This window comes from Stegodyphus dumicola, chromosome 6 (genome assembly GCF_044657685.1).
Source record: "Stegodyphus dumicola isolate Sdum_Otavi_A_Nest chromosome 6, ASM4465768v1".
NCBI classification, from domain to species: Eukaryota; Metazoa; Arthropoda; class Arachnida; order Araneae; family Eresidae; genus Stegodyphus; species Stegodyphus dumicola.
The window spans coordinates 58,419,110-58,439,664 of record NC_140773.1 but is presented as its reverse complement, the minus strand read 5'-3'; the positions used below and the strand labels follow the sequence as shown (position 1 = coordinate 58,439,664).

Genomic DNA, 20,555 nt, shown 5'->3' with positions numbered 1-20,555 from the left:
TCAGAATTAAGAACTAAATAATGAATTATATGCATTTAATTTAGTCTCGTACTACAATGTTTTTTACATATTTAATGGTGAAAGTGTCAATTTTTGTGGTAACTAATAGGAGCTATCATCAGTTTATTATTTAAACAAGATCCTTTCAGCTTACAACAGGCTACATTTGATATCATGAAACTTCCATTTGAATTAAAATTCCACCTGGAAAACGAATGTAAACTTAAAGATAAAATTACGTTAAAGAGTGCAAGTGATTTCGCAATTTCATTTATAAATATGAGGAAATAAAGAAACGATAAATTATTTTTAAATACTGTGTCTTCTTAGCAAGATAAGATTTGACCCAATATTTTACAAGCGGATAATGTTAAAAATCACTAAAGACGATTTTTATTTCCAGTTGTTTGGAATTTCGTTTCAAATAATTTTATTCTTACAACATTTCTGCATTTTTTTTTTTTTCAAATAATGTAATGTGAGGCATCAGTTAATTTAAACTGTCATCTTTCTGACTGTCATCTCTTATTGCAGAAATTATTTGTTTTAATGGTGTGAATAGTGAGGCTGATATTCTAAAATATATTTAAGAAATTGCAGTGAAAGAAACTACAACAACAACATTCAATAAAACAGAATCTAGTAACATTTAGTTGAATTTCGGAAAAGAATTTTAATTTTATTGTAGGAGTTAAAACATCAAGAATTGGGTAATATTCATAAATTTGCAGACTAGGTTGCAGGACTTTCAAAAGTTTAAATAAAGAACATTCTTTTTCAACTGCAGAAGTGCAAATGAACTCAAAAAATGTTTAAATAGTTTTTAATTTATCTGAGATAATATATAGAAAAATATTTAAAAAATAAATTGCTTAATATATTCATGTCAGAAATATAAAGAAAGACGAGTGAAATTAAGTTTAATACAATCTTTCAGATTTCGGCACAATGGTTCAAAAATTTATCAAATTTCGTGTAAAGATAATTCGTCTAAATAAGATTCATCTTTAATTAAATAAACATCAAATGTATTACAGATGCAAGAAAATATAAAATGCTTAAATAATATCAAAATTAAATAATTGAAATGAATAAATAGAATAATAAAATAACTCAATACAGCAGTTTGTAAAGCTGTTTGCATTTTTCTAACAAATTAGTTACTAATATAATTTTCTTTGTGATCTCTCTTATATTTCTAGTTACAGAAATTCGCTGCAAAGATATGAACTAATTTTAAGAAGAGGATCTAGTTTATACTGATTGACTGTGCAAAGCTGAGACGGACTATTTCCACGGTTGTTGTTTCCTAGCATTTGTGTGGTATTGGGAATTTAAATTTAGGTATTTACGGGAGAATAATAGTAACTCAGAAAACTTTATTTACGTCGGTAAAGTTTGTTTGAGTTATTTTCGTAGGTTTACTTAGGGCAATAGCCATGTGGGTTTGTCCCTGACTTTGTTTTATTTCAGTGACTGAATTTTACTGTAAACAGATTTAGTTCTCCTTTGCGCATTATCTGATGGCATTACCTTGACGAATTGTCTTTGTTCATCACCTTGTAAAATCCAAGTTAATGTTACAGCAGTTCTGCGTTCTTCGTTTTCTTCTAAACTGTGTGCGTTTATAGGTTGAGGTGTATTTAAGTTGCTGCTTATCATGATAAACTTTCAAAGACAAGATACGGCTTCATGAAATTTTTTATGAGAGGAAAAAAATGAACCGTGCTGTGCCTAGGAATCGAAGCAAGATCATCAGTAACTGGCTAAATGAGTTGACCACTATATCACGAGGATATATGGGCATTACACCCCTTACATTCAAGAAAAAGATACATAGTGTCTCAATAATGAGAAGAAGTGGCTAAAGCATTAATAATGAACTCTTCAAATAAAATTTAGCAAGGTATTATTCTGGCTTAAGCTGCCTCTATTAACGCCTTTTACAGTCTTATGTAGCTTATCTGAAATTGCAAGGTTTTGTGCAGTTTGGATATGCTTGGAGGAAATTTTTAAGCTACAGAACAGAAATTTACATTCAACAGGTAGCAAAACGTTGTTGAAGAAGCTAGAAAACCAGGCCTAACCATACAGATTAAAAAACATTTCTGGTACTGATTTACACGAGTACCGAACAGAAAATACTGTGATTAAATAAAAAGCATTTAAAACAATTAAAAAAAGTCTGCTGAAAGCTTAGTATGTCTTTGCTAAAATATTTGCTATGAGATGATTCTAAAGGATGTTGGGCCAGATTTCAGCACAGTATTTCTCTTACTCTATAAAACTCTCTCAGTTAGACAAGAGTATTTGATTTCGTAAATTGAGAAATAAATTATATACATTTGTAACTATTTAAACTACTTGAAAATTTAAAACACCATTGTTTTTACAAAATTATGCTAGCCCGAAATACCTCGGATAGAAAATTCCGTACAATGTTGTTTACATTGAGCAATATTAAGTTAATTGACATTTTTTTCATTCAGAAAGCTGAACGTTATGACTTGTCGAACAATCGATCATATGGAATTTGGTGAATCACAAAGACATGTAGCTAATTTCTTTGGTAGTTCTCAAAGTGTAAGTTTTTGACTCCAGAACCGATTTCAAAACTACTGGAGGTATTCGTAGTCAATTCAAGGTCCCGCATGTGAAACAATAAAAGTCGATGACTGTTTTCTATCCATAACAGCTATTAAATCAGAACAAGAAATGCCATTTTGTTGGTAAGTGGCATTTCTTGTTCTTGTTCAAAAGGCTTTTCGAAAGCGAGATTTTTTAGGTTACAAGACGTAACTTGTCGATGCAAACCGAGTGAACCACTTTTATCATTATAGTCTAAAGGCTTATAGTTTGTGTTTAATTAAAACAGTAAGACGTCATAAAGTGCGGAGGTACTGGGCGGATGAACATCTCACATATGGTAAGAAAGAGTTTCTCTTCACACACCAGTCAGAATTCTGTTCGAAGCCAGACGAACATCGTACTTTATATAAGGAAAATAATTCCACAAAATATAAGCGGAGAACTGATGATTCGGAGTGGAACACGTATAAGCAAATACATGGATCTTTACATCATAGAATGGCAGTTTGAAGAACAGAAATTTGAACGTGAGATCGTTGGACCTCATGCTTTTGTCATGTGCTGGAGCTACCGGTCTCGTGTTCTTTTTAAGGGACGATAGGGATCGATGGCCAAGTCCTCCTACGACACTTCGACAGCTAGAGACTGGCCTAGTTTGTAAAGGAGTGGAAAAGATTGCCTTAGAATTTCCTGGAAGACAATATACATTCCATCAACACAGATGTTTAACCATTTTAGCAGTTCAGGAAGATCACATACGCTTTTAATATCTCATGAAATCCTCATAAAAATTTATTAAATTTTTTTTTGTTCCCGAATATTAAAACATTTGAAACTTACACAAGTGCTTGGGGCAATACTTTTTCCCTTAAGTTGAATAAAATAATTTTGTAAATCGCATTTTCTAGTGGCGTATATTTGTAGGAAATAGGTATATCCACTGTAATTTTTCTCAAAATCTATGATTGTAATACATGTGTTTCTTCAAAATGTGATTGATCCTTCAAAGGTTTTAGCAATGTATAATCTTTGTATCACGGGCATTTTCGTAAGTTTTAATTATACTCATATTAAAATCTTCTTTAAACCGCAAAATAAGTAAAATTTTTCTTTACTTTTCGGATGAAAAATGTGCTCATTAATTTTAATAAAATTGTGAGGAAATCGACCTTTTTGATTTTAACTCTTCTTGTGTGGAAGTAATTGAAAGGAATGAATTACTGAACAACTTCGACATATTATCATAATAAAGTGTTAACTCGAATTTTTAATACCTTTCTTTACTTTTCTGTATTCTTATCACTAAATGATTATAAATTTAAGATTTTATTAAAAGTTTGCTGGAGTTTGCTGCTTTTATTAAAAGAGAACTGGAATAAATAATTGTTTTATATGGTTTTGATTGCTAAATATTAGAACTACGGTTAAGGGTAATCTTTCATACACTTATGAAGTATTTAACGTATTAAAAGCACAAATATTTGAAGACAGTTATTTTGTTTTTAAACTTACTGATATAAAATTATTTGCTATACAAAACTTGGTACTTGTCTTCTGTAGCAGCCTTGGTGAGAAAATAGATTTGGCCCATTTCTGCATTGGTGAGAAACAAAAGTTTAGCGATTTGCGCAACTTCAAGATGTAAACAATTATCGATCTGCGCATGGGCAAAAAATAAACGGTTAATGATCTAACTGGTTTTTCTTAATTGCTTTGGGTTAATATAAACCTTTTCATTACAAAATACTCATAATGTTTGCTATTTTCAGTTTCCCAATAACAGAAAAAATTTTTAGAAGATTTTAAAAAGTATATTTTCCAATTTTTCGTTTATGGTAGTCAATTATGTCATTTAGCAACAAATCGTGCGAGTTACGCCAATGCCATTTTCTCTTGCAAAGTCTGCTATAGAAGACATATACCTAAACTTTTTTCCCTACCTTACTGCAAAATTTTAAACGTAGTTTACTGCTTGACTTAGAGCTTAGCACAGAATTTTATGATTTTCAATTCAGAATTTTTTCTAGTACCTAATGCATTTTATGGAATAAACTTACCTTACTACTTGCCGTATTAGATGTGGCCGTTGCAGAAGCCGTGGCAGCGGCTGCAGCTTTGTTTTCTTTCTTTTGTTTTTCGATTTCGTCTTCGCTCATTTGTCTTGTCATGGGTCTAGAAACAGGAGGAGGAGCAGGAGGAGGCATTTTTGCTTTTCTCTCTTCTTCCTCTTTCTGTTTCTTCTGCTTAACTTCACTATGATGTAGCCTCTCCATTACATGTGGACTGTCCAGTATTTTAATAACCCCGCTCAAGGGCCCTTTCGTGGCATCCTCCGTTTCTGTTACATGATCTCTAATTGGTGATATGTGACCATCTTCAGGGATTCGGAATGATGTTCTGTTCCTAGAATATGCATCAGCTTCATAGCTATCACTTTCGTCAATAGTTTCTCGCGATGAGAAACGACTTTTCTGGTTGCTCCGCACATCGTCGAGTTCCTTTCTCCAGGAAGAAGGTGAATGCTCCCTATTGCTGTCCCCTTCGCTGCTGTCTCTGTCCATTGCAAATCTTTCTCTAAATCGCCTCGATAAGGGCCCCATGTCTTCATTCTGCATTCTGTCTTTCTTTTGTGATTGTCTATGTGATGCTAACCTGTGATCACTCTGGCTTCTGGATAAAGCATTATTTTGAGGAGGAGTCAGAGTAACTGTTGGACCATTTAAATTACTAGAACTGCTACTGACTGTGTTAGAAATATCTCCGTTACTTCCAGTGTTAAAACATTCGTCGTTCAGTTTTACTTCGGCAAAGTCTATTAGCGTTTTATGTATGACATCTGGATCGGAGCGTGGGTGAAATTTCACTTTTCGGATGCAATCAGTTGGATCTGAATCGAAAGCTCTTAGAAATTCGAGAGTCTTTTGGAATATTTCTTTATAGTCTGTGAGTTCAGCGTCTGTCCAATCTACACCATTATTAACATATTTATCCACTAAATCACAGTTGCTGTTAACGTTGTTAAGTTCGATTTGGAGATCATGCTCAAGTCGTCTCATATTCTTGAGTTCAGATTTCAAGTAGATATCTAGATGATGCTTTAATTTGGCTTCCGTGTCCAACAAGTCTCGATTATATCGACGTACAACTTCCTCTATTTCGTCTTTTACCTGAAAGTATTAAACATATGTCAGGAAATATGTTATTGCTGATTTCAATAAACATCAAATTTACTATAAAAAGGAAACTAATACTTCATTGGTGAATTTAAGTTCGATTAATTATGCTTTGTTAATCAGCGAAATTCTTTTTTTAATCAGCAACTTGTTTATGTAAGCATATCGTGGGTTTTGTTTTTTTTTATAAATTTTCATTTTAAGTAAACATATAAATTTCAGTTTATTGCATTAAAAAATTTACAGCTTTAAGTATTGAAAACTCCAAAAAATGCAAAAGTAAAATATCTGCGATGATTTCAACAAATGTGGTGAATGTTTAAGCGATTTTGTTTAAAATAAAGAGTTTCATCTCAGCTCATTAACAATGCAAAAAGAATTACAATTCGCGGTGTAAGCAAAGTTTAATCCTCTTGCTGTCTCCCAGACGCTAGACATAAAAAAACACCTTTTTCGAAATTCGCTGTTATTCCAGTAGTTATTATTATTTATTTGTTTTTTGTTAGAAATTTGTAATATGAAACCTCTCAAATCATAAAATTAATTTCAGTAGAAGCAGAATCTTACACAGAAATTATTTGGGCAAAGGAAACTGAAATAAAATGGAAATTAGTTTTGAAATCCGAATAATTAACACAATCTCTGTATGAAGTCGTCGAAAGAGTATCTAGTTATGGAAAAGTGTGTATGTAGCAGTGTAAGGAAAAGAAACATGTCAGTCTCGGATTTAACTATCGAATTTTAAAGCTGGCAAAAATTCAGCTTCATATTGATACTGACTTAATAGAAATCCTCTAAGCATTCCGAATGAGGTAGGCATGGGATCCTTGTTCTTTAAACAAGGAAGAATATTCTGTGCTGTACCGCCGAATACATCATTTAAGTAAACTGTAATATCCTAGCTAGAATAAAGTTCTTTGAAACCTACAATACTGAAGGACTGTGTAGCGACTATTCGCTGAGTTCTTGTACTTAAATAACAACTCTAGGTAAAGTACCCTTTTATTCTAACTCAAAATTAGATTAACAGACGGCCTGTCTTGGGCGTGCAAAAAACTTCCACTTGGGCTTTAACTCAAAACAGAAAATATAAAACTAACTAATGTTGAATAGACTTAATCAAGCGAAGCTGCACAGAGTCAATCTCGTGTAGTTGGCCCTTAATTAAGAACGATCGGCCTAAGCTAACAAGCATGTAATACGTACGGCTGTAGAACAGCTGATGACAACAACGTGGCCGAAAGGTAGAACACGTTCTCCTATTGAAGGAACTCAGGCCTCAGCTTAAATAGTAGTTTCCACCCTGTTTGTACAAAGCGTAATACAGAAAACTCATTCTGGTAGGAAAATGGAGGTGGAAAAATAAAAAGGTAAAGGAAAGGCTTGTCTTAAAATAAAAATTAACTATTAGAAAAATAACAAAGCTCTACAAAACGAATATGCTAAACAGGAGAAGGGAAGGAAAGGCAATGTAGGGTTACCTGTAGAGCAAATTAAAAATCACGGGAATACAAAATGACATAAGACATTTAAAAGCTTTTGCAAATACTTGATTAGAATTGATCGTTTTAACGATCAAGTACAAGAAGTATCAAGTACAAGAAGTTTTAACGATCAAGTACAAGTAAGTACAAGACGTTTCCAAAGCACGTCTTTAGTTAGCCAATTTAGCCAATTAGATTTCTCTTAACTTATCTGATTACAACAAACTTTGTCAACTTTAGTTGAAGATATAAGCTCCTATTCAGTTTCCTTATTAAAGGCACACTGAAAATATTAGAATATCAAATTTTCTGAAGGCCAATGGTTAAGGAATGCTAAAAATTAAATTAAAATGTAACTTTTTTTGCATTAATTTCTGAACGCGTTTGGCGTTTGAAAGCGGTAAATCATTGGAAATAAAGTATGCTATCGCCCGGAGTCGGCCATATGGTTCTTAAATAACTGATTATTGCACTACAAAAACACGTTGGGTAAATACCTTAATACTGTTCAAGTTTTTTACAAAAGTGAAATAATATAAGTTATGAAATTAAGATTTTTCTAATGGGTTGCATTTGCTTGCATTTTTGAGTCAAAGTTAGCAGCTCATTTTCGCATTATCGAGAATCTTTTAATTGACGTTCACTTAAATCCTGTGATGAAAATAACATAGTCTCAAGAATATCATACTATAACCTTATAAAAAAAACCTAAAAGCTGTTCAGCAAAATTAAATCATTGCTCTACGAAGCATATATAGTATGTGGTGATAATATCACTTACCATATTAATGTATGAGATATGAAATAATAGAGCAATTAGACTCACTTTTGTTATTATTAATTAATGGGAATGCTTTTGCGGTGTAAATGCAAAACCTCCATTGGTGCACAATATTTCTTTTTTCATGCCGCATTATTTTTATTGACTTTCACTGTAAACTCTAAATAGTTTAATACCTCGGTAGAGTCTTTAAAATTAAAATTCTGAGTCCCTCACATAAGCGGTAAATTCATTGCTGATTACTGTGATTGAGGTGCATCAATCAACTCTTGCATTAGATTAAACAATTAGAGGTTCAATTTAATCTCTGATAAGGTCTGTATTAAACCTAGTAAATCAAAACTATCTATAATTGTTTTCCGATACAGAACGCAAATCAGCATACAGCTCAAAGTCTAACAAAACAAAAATTTAAACTAAGAGTAAAATAATCTAAACTGACTATTTTAACCATTATTATTATTTTTTTCGTGCTTTCTGTACATTAAAATTACATTCAAGAAGAAATGAAATAAAACCAATAAAAACAGCTAACAAAAGTTTTTCATTAAATTTCTTGGATGGATTAATTCTTACATAGATTCTTACTTGGATTCTTACATGGATTAATTTTTAAAATGTAACGTACTCATAACATTAATTCAAATTATAATAATTAATCTTTAATTAAAAAATCTTTCCATCCTGCCCAAAAAAATTGCAGAGTATCGTAAATTCACTAGTGAAAAGCAACACAGATAATTTTCAAAAATTTAATGTTAGTTGCAATTGAGATAGTTACCTCGCGGAAGAAATGACCGAAGTGCCAAATTAAAACGTGGTAAATTAAATTAAAAAGTTCCATATAAAAGTATATGGCAGCTGCCAAGTTGGAGATTTGCCCCAGGTATTAAAATTCGATCCGTGCGTGATTTCCACTTGGCACTGTACTCTATAAACAGCTGCATTGTTAAAAATATTCTTGACATATTGTTGTCGTTACCACCATGTTGAATTCAAGGTCATATAATACTGGCATCCATATTCCGTTTCTCAAAAATTCTGCACCGATGTGTGTACCTCTGTTACTTAGACAAGGTCTCCTGATAAACAGTATTAAACTAATGATGTCCAAGAATTGCGATGTTGATCTCCACTAGCTGTGAAATTATTGTCTCGTAATTCATCTCAAATGATCTTTCGGTTATTTATTTATTTATTTATTTATTTATTTTTTTTTCTAGATCTCTTACGGTATCGTACTTGAGATTGTTCTCATATATAAATATATTCAGTTCCTTAAAGTTTCATTTCAAGTGTTATAAATGCATCTCCCTTCATCAGAGCGATCAATGCAGTCATTGTTCAGAGTAAGCAGCTGATTAAAATCTTGAAAATATTTCATGCAACACTTGATTATAACTTCTAATATATTGTTGCGTGCGTACGGGTTCGTTATGAAATGAACGCACAAGTCCGATGAAAAATGAACAAAAATTTATTATTATCACAACAAAAATGCTTAAATTTTCTCAAATTATCATGCAGTATTACAATATCTCACAGTAGTTATCTTTTAACTACTCAAATGTCCAATAGAACGTAATTCAAAACAGCTAAAGAACGCTAATCCGCGAATTCGCTACAATCAACAAGAGCAGTTTTCTAAACAACAACAAACTAAGCAACTGCTACAAACTGAGATGTTTTCCTCCTTTTATAAGATTTTAAAATCACGCGCTAGAATTTTCCAGTACTTTCTCGAAATCAAAAAGAGATATTTATTTATTTAATGCACGCGCTCTTGTATTTTCAATTTTCCGGCTTAGCTTTCTTTTAATATTCGTCACGCGCTGCACTGCGCGAGAAATAAAACCATTTAATTTATAATTGAACTAACATTAGCTTTTTAAATACTAAATTCGTAACAATATTATAGAGATGTTACACAAAATCTATATTGTAAGTAGGAATATTGTGCATTCTTGCTTCTTCGTATTTTATGCTGTATATTCACAAATAAATGTACACAACGTATTTCACGGGAAAAAGAATAATGTTGGAATAAGTGGAGATGAGCAGATAACAAAGAAATTAACCGGAGACACATGAGGACCGGACAGTTTTTCAAATAATAAAGAGCAAAAAATATAATAATACTGAATGATGGTTTTTATGATAATCGTGCAAACTTATTCAGATGCAATAGAAAACAGTAAATTGCGTAATGATGCTATGCTTTCTGGCCATGTCATAAACTAACAATGAGCTGTTGCTGTTGGAATATGTGTTATAAGTGGGTGCTTTATAAAGGTACGCTTTTTAAGTTTCATGCTTTTAAACAAAGAGCCGAACATTTTTGAAAAAAACTAGATTAATGCGGGTGATTGAAGATATAAAGCGAAGTTCAAGCAAAATTCTAACTATTGCAACGACTGTGAAACAGACCCTCAATTAAACGGTTTGATAAATATTCACAAGAATTTCTACCTACAAACATTGCATCTTTTATCCAGCTATGAAGATTTATAGGAATATAAGCTATTGAACAACAGCAAATTTACGAACCCCATTTGCCATGAATTTGAAGAAAATGAAATGACATAATTCTTCTCAAATACAGAAAGTTAAGTTGAAAAGTTAACGTTTTCGAAATGATGCAGATCGTTACATATAGTTGAAGAGTGATAAGAAGTAAGACACTATACATATTTTACAAGCCCAAAAGAGCTATTAATCTCGGAATATAGTTTTGCACTGTTTCACTTTAATACATTCATTCACTTTTCATATAAGTCTCTTGCCTTTCTGAAGAACATAAGATATTATTCTTTCATATTTAAGCTGTTTGATATTAATTAAGAAGTTAAACTATTTAAAAGCAATAGATGACTAACTTATATTTTTTTTAACTTTGTAATCCGACTGATTTAAATAAAAGGGCATTTAATTCATGAAATGCCTAATTAAAAATAATAATTACTTTTATAGAATTACATTACATATTTTTTCACTTTTTAAATATACAGAAGCTATATAACGTTCCCATGTTAGTCTAAACCGTATGTTCATCTAATAGATTGTAAAATGTTTCACTATTTCATCTGGGATATCCCATTCGGTAAACCATATTACCTACTCATAAACTATATTAAACTTTATCCTTTGGGGTGATCGTTAAAATCTGAGTCTTTTCAGAAATTTTTTTAACTATTTCTTTTTGCTGGCTTTCCGATCATTTTAATCCTCCACCCATTGAAATGTCAGACATGTTTGATTGGATACATTTCAGAACTTCACATCAATGAACGAAGATTCATGATGATCGAATGAATGTTCATATGAACGAAGATTCATGAAGAAGACACTTATATCAATGAACGAAGATTTGTGAATAAACTAAAGTTATTTGTCGACAAAAGAACTTAATGAACGAAATAACGACAACTGAAACGACAATTGATGTTGTAACAATTTTACATCATTAGGAAGAATAGGATAATGAAAGTGAGGATTATTCGTTTAATCATATGACCTCAAAGAAGCCATAAAATATATTATTCATCTATGATTTTACTCATGAAGATATAAAACATACTTTGTATTAATAAAATATACTTTATAAAAGTGCAGTAATAAATTCGTGTTTGGTGAAAGGTTAAATGTGTGAATATCAAGCAGTTTTTTCAAAATGATACTTGAAACTGTCGTTACATATTCTAGAAGAAAAAGAAAGGATACAAACTTTATAGAAAGTGTACACATTTTAAAAACATGGTTTAAAGAATAAATTTTGAATATGTTTCGTTAATTGATATTATGATGCTCTTTTTAGTCCAAAGGAGCAATTTGCCCAGAAGGTCTATTGCTTCCGTTTTGCAATTTTGCGTTGAATCCTTTAAAAGGCTGTATCACTTTTCAAATCGTTGCCACCAAATATTATCGCCCTATATTATATCTGAAGAAATTAAATAATGAAGAATCTGAATAAATGTATATATGTTTCTCGTATTGTGATAAAACAATTAAAGAGCCATTAAAATTCGACTAACATAATCTTCCATAGAATATGGGCATGTGGAAGCTCTAATTTGAATTTGAAATTTGTTTTATTATCAATGTCCTATTTTATAACATTTCAACGAATTTTTGATTAAGAAAACTAAACGATTTCAAAGCAAGAAATGGCAACGTTGTGCAGAAAAATATTTTTATTTCAAGTGCGTGAGACTGTAAATTCTAAAGATCTATCGGAAATTCTAAAGATATGCTTAATTTAAAATTATTTTGCAATATTGCTCTTGAACTGAATTTTATGGTTTAAGTGCAAAGAACATGATCTCTACATATAATAAAAGAAAGAGTCTATGTGCCTTTCGTTCGTGCTGCGCGTAAGCTAATAGATCCAGGACTATTATTACTAAATTTGGGATATAGGTGCATCTAGACAAGAGCCGGTGCACCTCAAAGCGATTTTTTTCAAAATTCGAATTAGATTTAAAAAAAAAATTTATCTTTTCGATTTTATCGCATCATTTTGAATAGTTTCATTCTCTTAGAAATGTGGTTTTGGCAACATTTTTTCATTCAATTGTATACTGGACTGCTGACTGTTGAAAATCAGCACCGTTGCCTCTTGGAAAAATGAGGGCGATAATTCTGTGCAGTTTTTAAATTTAATGTTTCTTTTGAATTCTGTTTCTTTTGAGAGAAGGCAACGGGAAGACACTGTTAGACACTGACTGACTACCAACTGAATCTCCGCATAGCTTTTTAATTGCATTCGAGAATATTCTGGGCCAAAGCAGTTTGTTCGAGAAGGTTCTCCATCCGTCTATGGCATATCGCCAATTTTGTCGCCAAATGGGCGATTTCGCGCCAAGTATGGCAACCCTGAACCCGCTTTGTGGAGAAGCTATCTTACCGCAGATGGACATTTCGGAACACTCTATAATGAAAACTCGCAAAAGATTCCCTTTTTACAATATCTAAATTTCATCTGAAATAAAACGTACTTATTTTCATATCCGTTTTTTTAAATCTATCATAACATAGTTACAGATGGAAACATTGCGGCAAAAACACAGCGTACACAAATGTAGTGGAGAGAAAAACGCGGGGAGGGGGGACGTCGTTCGTGGAGAAAAGAAAGAAAACAAAACAAACAGGAAGCGTCACGCTTCTGAAACATTGTGATAGAAACTAAAGCGGTGCAAAAATTTCGTGGTTTTAAAACATCGTCGTACAAAATATCGCGGTAAAAATTAAAGCACCTATAAATCATCGCATGATTGGGGGGGGAAGTGGTATTTTTTTCCTAATCTTTTTATATTAAACTCGTTTTTTTTATGAAAATCTACTAATACGTCTTTATCAAAAAAGTTAATTAAATAATGACTTTTAGTAGTTAGCAACTTAAGCTTAAAATTCGTTAACTGCTAATACATGCATTTATTTTTACTGATTTCCAGATTTTTAATGCTCAAGTTTCTGTTTTGCTTTTTTTAGTAAAAATTCATCAGTTAAATATGAAATATAGAGATAAAAATATTACTTATTTCTTGTACTCACAAATTAATCTGTGAAATTCACCAAAAAATTTTGTAGTCCAATAAAGCATGTCCAATAAAGCGATATTATCATCAAGAAGATTTGATGATAATATCTCGGACAAGATTTTTACCACGATATTTTGCACAACGGTGTTGTAAAACTGCGAAGTTTTTGCGCGGCTTTATTTTCTACCCCGTATTTTTCTGCCAGGATATTTTAGAAGAGGGATTTTTTTTCTTGCTTTCTTTTCTTCCACAATATTTCATAAGACGATATTTTCCTTGCTTTTCTACGCAAAGTTTTCGCTTGCAATATTTTTATCTCAGTTTTTCTCAGTGAACATCTAAAATTTCTTTTGAATGTGAAGAACAATGCTTTTAGTTATAATTCTGTTTTAAAATTCTTTATTCTATACTGTTTTTCAATGATTTATGTTTATTTCTTTCGAAAACATTTCAGGTATTTCGCGTGCATTTTTAAAGCTAGTTATTTTAATACATAATCAAAAATTTAATCAGACTCTCTGTATAGATGTTAATTATTTTCTTCCAGTGGTATCATCTGACTAGCAAGCATTCAAATCCAAATATCTATAAATTATGAATAAATATTTTTCAAACAAACATTTTCTTTTGAAATTATACAATATAGGAACTTAAACATATATAACATTTTGAGGTGATAAATATGACGCAAAGTAAGCAATAAAAAGCATTAAATATATGGTATTCGTTTTCAAACCTTCTAAATACCTATGATTACTACTAGAGCTAAAAATTAGTCTTTGAATCATTGTTTCGAAGTATGCATATTGTTATACAATTGGTGTCTGCTAATGAGATTGTTAAATGGATGATAGGATTTCCGCTATGAATTACCATAGCATTTCTGAAAATATAGATACAGCTTTTCAGAAACAATCAGTGCAAAACTTACGGTAACGTTATTTTGATTTTATAAAAAATTGGCCGCTGATGGCTAAGCAATGAGAAATAACAGAAAAATTAACATTTGCCAGAAATGATTATTTTAAGCAAAATTATCATCATAATATAGTTAGTTGCATCCCAAGGACATTTTCATTGAATTTTGAGGCGCATTTAGCTCTCGTATGATTTTATAGCTTCTAAAACTTTACAAGAGATAATTTTCTTTCGATAATTGTCTAGGTCGAACGTTCTGGTGCAGTATCGTCTTACAGAAACGTTGTACTACTTCAAGTACTTTTATATGGTGTTGTCGCATGAGTCCATCAAAATCAAATGGTCTGCTTTATTGTAATTACACAGATCACAACTTAAGATATGGTAAGTCTCCATAAAATAGCACTTGAAAAGTAGTTTTTTGTCTTTACAAAGATTAAATTACTATTATTATCTATAACTAGACCAGAGATAGTCCAAACATGAAATACTCTTTTGTAAAGAATAAGAAAATACAAATTAACAGTAGTCTACTTATATTCTACTTATATTGCATAACAAAGCAAGCAACATTTTTGATCGTATGTATCATCAACGTTAAATGTCATCCAACAACTATAACAGCGTAAGATGATATTTAACACTATAATGCCGAATGAAAATCGAATAAATAACTAAATGTGTTAAAGCAGGTAATTACAGCCAAGAAATATTTACATCTAGTTCCAAGAAATTAGTTCCAGACGGCAGAAAACTGATTCAATTTGTGAAAAAAATACGAAGTTTACATGCTGAAAGGCATTTCGCATTATCTGTCTTTAAATATTCCCAAAGTGTATTTGAACGCAATAATTACAGATATAATATAGTGTACCTCATCAATAGTGAAATAATAAAATTTGTATTATAAAATATATTTCTGAAATGGTTATAATAATGTAAACAGTTTCGAGTCTTGATAAAGTTTGCACATTTTGTATCTCTAAATTAAAATTCTTATGGCAAACTTGATTGAACATATGTTTGCACTCAATATGTTGCACTTAATGAAATTAGGCAGTTAGAATGCAGTGAATTTAGTAAATTAAGTAGTTAGATAAGGACATACTCAATATTGTGGTAAATTATCAATAAATTAATAATAACCTACAAAGCACATTCAATATAACAGCAGTTGAAGCTTATTTTGCATATACTTGCATATTTAAAACAAACTACAACAAACCACAACAGAGCGATAATAGCGCTAGCTAACAAGCAGTAATCTAAAAAGAATCTGAAAGGTAAGTTCAGTTCCAAATCAGATGGACGCCCTGGAAGTAATCTAGTATTTCTAACTACTTCAAATAATATTCAGGCCTTATACCAAATTCCTTGAATACGATGTCAGCGACAATCCGTTCAAGGAAATCTACAACCACGAACAGATCGTCAAAAAGCAGGACTAATGGTTATACGTTATAATTCATAATTTGAGCTAAACATCGTTGTTTGTGTTATCAAGCTTTGTATTATCATCCGGATTGGATAAAAACTGTTGTGACAAAAAAGAGGAAAGCGCAACAACTAGAAATGAATTCTTAGCAACTTCATATAATGCTCACAAATGATTTTGCGAAAATAAAAGTAAGCATTAGACTTTTATTTCTATGCTCGAATTCTACGTTACTAAATTTTCGGGTCTATAAAGTATCTCGAAAACCTAATGTAATTTTCGCTTTACACCTTTCCGAAACTTCCACCTTGGCCATCAGAATGAACTCAGGAATTAATGAAATTTATTTTTTTAAAATCATAATGAAGCTTCAAACTTGAAGCAAATTTAAAATTTGTAATTTCTGTAATTTTATGAAAATATGAGATAAAATTCATTAAAATTAGCCAAGTGAATGAGATTAAAATTCAACAAACCGGGTTTTCTTTGAAGAAAGCGCTATTTGATTTTTAAAAATTAGTTATTATTTAGATTATATAATGGAAGAAAATGAATTTTTGTTATACCTGTATGTAGTTTTTCTGAAGTTTCTCTGCGTTTTCTTCTGTAGTGTGTAGTGCTGAACTCAACTGCTGAAGACCTTCTCTCACTTGTCCGTTGATTAGAGCAATTTCTTTTCTCAAGATATTAACATGTGCAGTCTTGCAATCCTTGCACACTTTGCGACTGCAGTGAGCACACATTTCCAACTGTCCTTTCTCCTTGCAAGTATTGCATCGTTGCATCGAAGCTGGTAGTTCAGGTTCTCGACCACTAACTTGTTGACGAAGTTCCAGGAATCGACCCAGTGTAACGTTATTCGGAAAGCCCTGGACACCTCCTTGAAGAGGTATCCTGTGCTCTGCAGAGCACTCTGGACATTTTACCTGTTGTTTGCCCCTCTCGACTGCTTTCTCGAGACAAGGTTCCGCGCAGAATGTGTGGTTACAAGGCAAAAGTTTCGGATTTCGAAACCTGTCCGAACACACACTACACTTTAGTAGTTGGTCCATACGAAACCACGGAGAAGACATATTGATTCAAGATTGCTTCTGTAAAGAACTTATATATATATCACCAATTTAAATTTTTGCTGTGAGAACAAGAATATTAATGAACATTACATATTTAAGTAATCCTGTGTGAAGAATGCTGCATTAGTAAAATTGTTCACAATTTTTTTGCCACGGCCAAATTCCTTCATAAAGAATATTTATCAGGGGAATATTAATGTATACTCAATGAAATTTTATTTTAAGTGATTTGTAATTCTTTCCTCATCTTTGCTTGTATATAGTATGCAAACCTTTTTCTCACTAGTGGTAGCTATTTATATCTAATGAGATTTCTAATATTTACACGAGCATCTGAAGTTTGCTATAAATAGTCTTCCATCACAAGTTTGTTAGCGATTAGGAGCTATTTTAAGCCGTGGCACAAAGGGTTTGCTGTCGTTTTGTACATCAAAAACTCGTTAGGAAAAGTTCCATTGAGCATCTTGACCGGGCACGACCAGTGTATTTCTCTCTTGTAGTGAGAATCTTCCGTTTATACTCATCTTCTCCAGTGGAACAACAGGTGTTGGTTGGCGTCCAACTCTTACAAAAAGGAATCCGAATGAGTCAAAAGGGAGGCTAAAATAAATCTGTTCTTCAATGCCAAGTTCCAGAAGTTGATGCGATTCAAGCAGCTTCTTGTTGTTATTTGCAGGCCTTTTCTTCTGAAAATATAAAGAATTTGCATAAGAATTTAAATCTTACTTAAATACTTTCCTTAAAAAAGAAATTATTTCATTACTTTTTAAAACTGCACATTACTGGGGGAAAAATATTAATCAGTTTGTGTATAAGAGGAGAATTTATTTTTATAAGTATTCAGTTTGAAAATAAATGAATTATTAAGAGAAACATAACATAAAAAAATATTAATTATTTTTCATCAGTAAAAATCAAGCAAACAGAAGGTATCAAAATAAGAAAAAGGTTTCTTAAAAATTTATGAGAAACTCTCTCTTTCATTGGGACTCATGAAAATGTTAACTAATTTAAATGAAAAACAGTAACTTATAAAAATTCTAATTATTTGTTAATTTAACCAAAAATTTTGCATTTTTGAAAACTTAAATAATTGTTTATGTTTAATATATAAATAATTAAATTTAAACTTAAATAATTGTTTCCAATTTTATTTTCCAGCAAAAATTATGCACTCCTATAGATTTAAATACAAATAATGCTATTAATTTAATCATTTTTAATTTTTAATCGCTTTGGGACTGGTACGTAATTTTTAGCTTTTATTTACATTGTGTAAAGATGGTACAGATGCTATTTCCATTCTGAACTATTTAATTTCAGGAGACTGATATATCTTTAATTTGAAATATTTTCATAGAAATTAGTTCCTTCATCCTTTGTAAATCAACTGAATTCAAATGACTTTCAGTTCATAATAAAAATATGATTTCTATAAATTAAATGACTTTGTTGTTCCGATTTTCAATTAAATTGCAAGGAAAGATTTCTTCATCTTATGAAAAGATGTTGTTAAACATCCTTTACTGATTTATACTGAAAAACAATAAAATTAAATTTTTTAAATGGAAAAAAAGGTTTACTTTTATATAAAGGGATATCTTTTAGACAAGAAAATAGGATAACTTAAGCGGAAGACGATACTATCAATTGTTGTAGAAAAGGATGGAGTGAGTGCCGGACAGTCAGATTTTGATCTGCTTTCAAGGCAGAGTCATAAAGGTAGATATACACTTCACTTGTGCATAGTAAACACATAAACAATGTGATTAGATTTTAGAGTAAATCTGTTGAGCTAAAATACTGTTGACCCCACGACAGCTTGTTTATGTGAGCGAAAGGCAGTAAATGATTATTAGCTGTCTTATAGATCTGAGTCTGCTCTTAGTACGGGATAGGCTAAGTGTGATTGCTCACAATCTGGGAACTTCCACCTTTTAAAGTATATATATCCATGCTAATACATAAAAAATTAAACTTTTTTATATATTTGTTGCTCATTAGGCAAAAAACAGAAGACGAATCTACTTGAATTTTGCAGCTAGGTAGGCAATGAACTGGGTTAAATTTTCGGTTGTTAAACATTTGAATTTCAGTTCTTTTCTCAAAAACAGTCCGAAACACTGGACGGATAGAATTACTTTAGAATCTGAATTTTTAATAAGTCTGTATTTGGAAAATAGACGTAAGACAAATGTTGCAACTAATTTGCATTTTAATTGAATGTATTTTCCATTTATCGTGAAGTAGTACTCATGTAATCCTTCACGATAAATGGAAATCATATGATGCAAGAAAGAGATATCATATGATACAAGAAAGAGAAATCATATGATACAGTACTATTTACAAAAAGAATTAGAGAAATTATTTCGAACAGTATTTTGATTTCATTTGCAGCTGACAAATTTGCCACTTGTGAGCCAAATTTGCCATATTATAGCTTTCACCATGCTATGTGATCGATATGTTTGCAATTCGGATTTCATAGCTACTTCAATTAGAATTTTGCTTTTCTGTGCTATCACGCGGGAGGGACGTCCACGAAGCAATTTTATGCGGTCCGCGAAGACATTTCAATTAAGAAATTTTTGCAAATGCAGCGTTACAAAATTTCAAGATTTTAATTACTTGATGTCTGAGGTTGCATTATTTTCAGTATCATTAAAACTAACGTAAATAACACACCAGAAAAACTATAAATGAAGCTAACCAATATAGAATGTAATATAAATCTTAGATTGAATTCAATTAATTTAAGATTTAGAGATACACATTTTATTAACTTTTATTCGTATTTGTGAAAACATAAATCAGTTAATTTTTGCATTAAGAATACTTTCTTTCTTTGGGAATACATCCATATGTGAACAGCGTTTCTTCACTGTTGAAAAATAATTTTAAAAAAGATTAACTGATGAGCATCTACAGTGCGAGACGAAGATCATTTCTAGTAAGATTTCTCCTACGCTACAAGCTTTATAAAAGTTTATAAAAGTTTTTAAACGCATCAAGAAGCGTTTAAAAATCATCTGGAAAGTGTAGTATATAAGAATAGTTAAGTCTTATAATGGCTGGTAAACTTATTTGCAGAGAGTAAATAATTTTTGGAGTGGAAAGAGGTACACGAAATTAAAAATCAGACACCTCTTTTATTGTAGTAACAAATAAAAGAAGTTCATAATTATTTACATACACACATACGTATTTTTATTTATGCGTCAAAAAGAATTTAATAAATTAGAAAAAGAGGATAAGTTGTCACTATTTATTCTCAAGTTTGTCCTACTTGGAAATTTTTTTTCAAAAGATTAAGAAAGTTTTCATAATTTCTGTCAGTTATTTTATGTTTAATTAAACATGTTAGAACAATTTTAAATAAACACCAGTCTGCAAACTTAGTATTTAGCATTCAATATAATTGAATTACAAATATATTGAAAACAAAGTTACAAATATATTGTAACCAACAAAAATGTCTTGCAGGTATGAAATTTTAGATTTCGCATAGAAATTTTATAGTTTGAATTTTTTTTCTTTGAGATATTATTTTTGTTAACGTTTA

General features: G+C 31.1%; 1 protein-coding gene across 3 annotated transcripts in view; it reads right to left on the bottom strand.

Moving 5' to 3' along the window:
* LOC118195217 (uncharacterized) overlaps positions 1-20,555 on the bottom strand; it is an 83,659-nt gene that overhangs the window by 40,521 nt on the left and 22,583 nt on the right. For 2 of the 3 annotated variants that reach the window (XM_035366480.2, XM_035366490.2), the window contains exons 2-3: positions 16,484-17,676; positions 4,647-5,756 (exon numbers count right to left, since the gene is read on the bottom strand). In XM_035366480.2, coding sequence (XP_035222371.1) covers positions 4,647-5,756; positions 16,484-16,990 — 1,617 coding nt within the window. In that variant the 5' untranslated portion in view covers positions 16,991-17,676. The remainder of the gene's footprint in view (positions 1-4,646; positions 5,757-16,483; positions 17,677-20,555) is intronic. The other variant, XM_035366485.2, reaches the window with a different exon arrangement.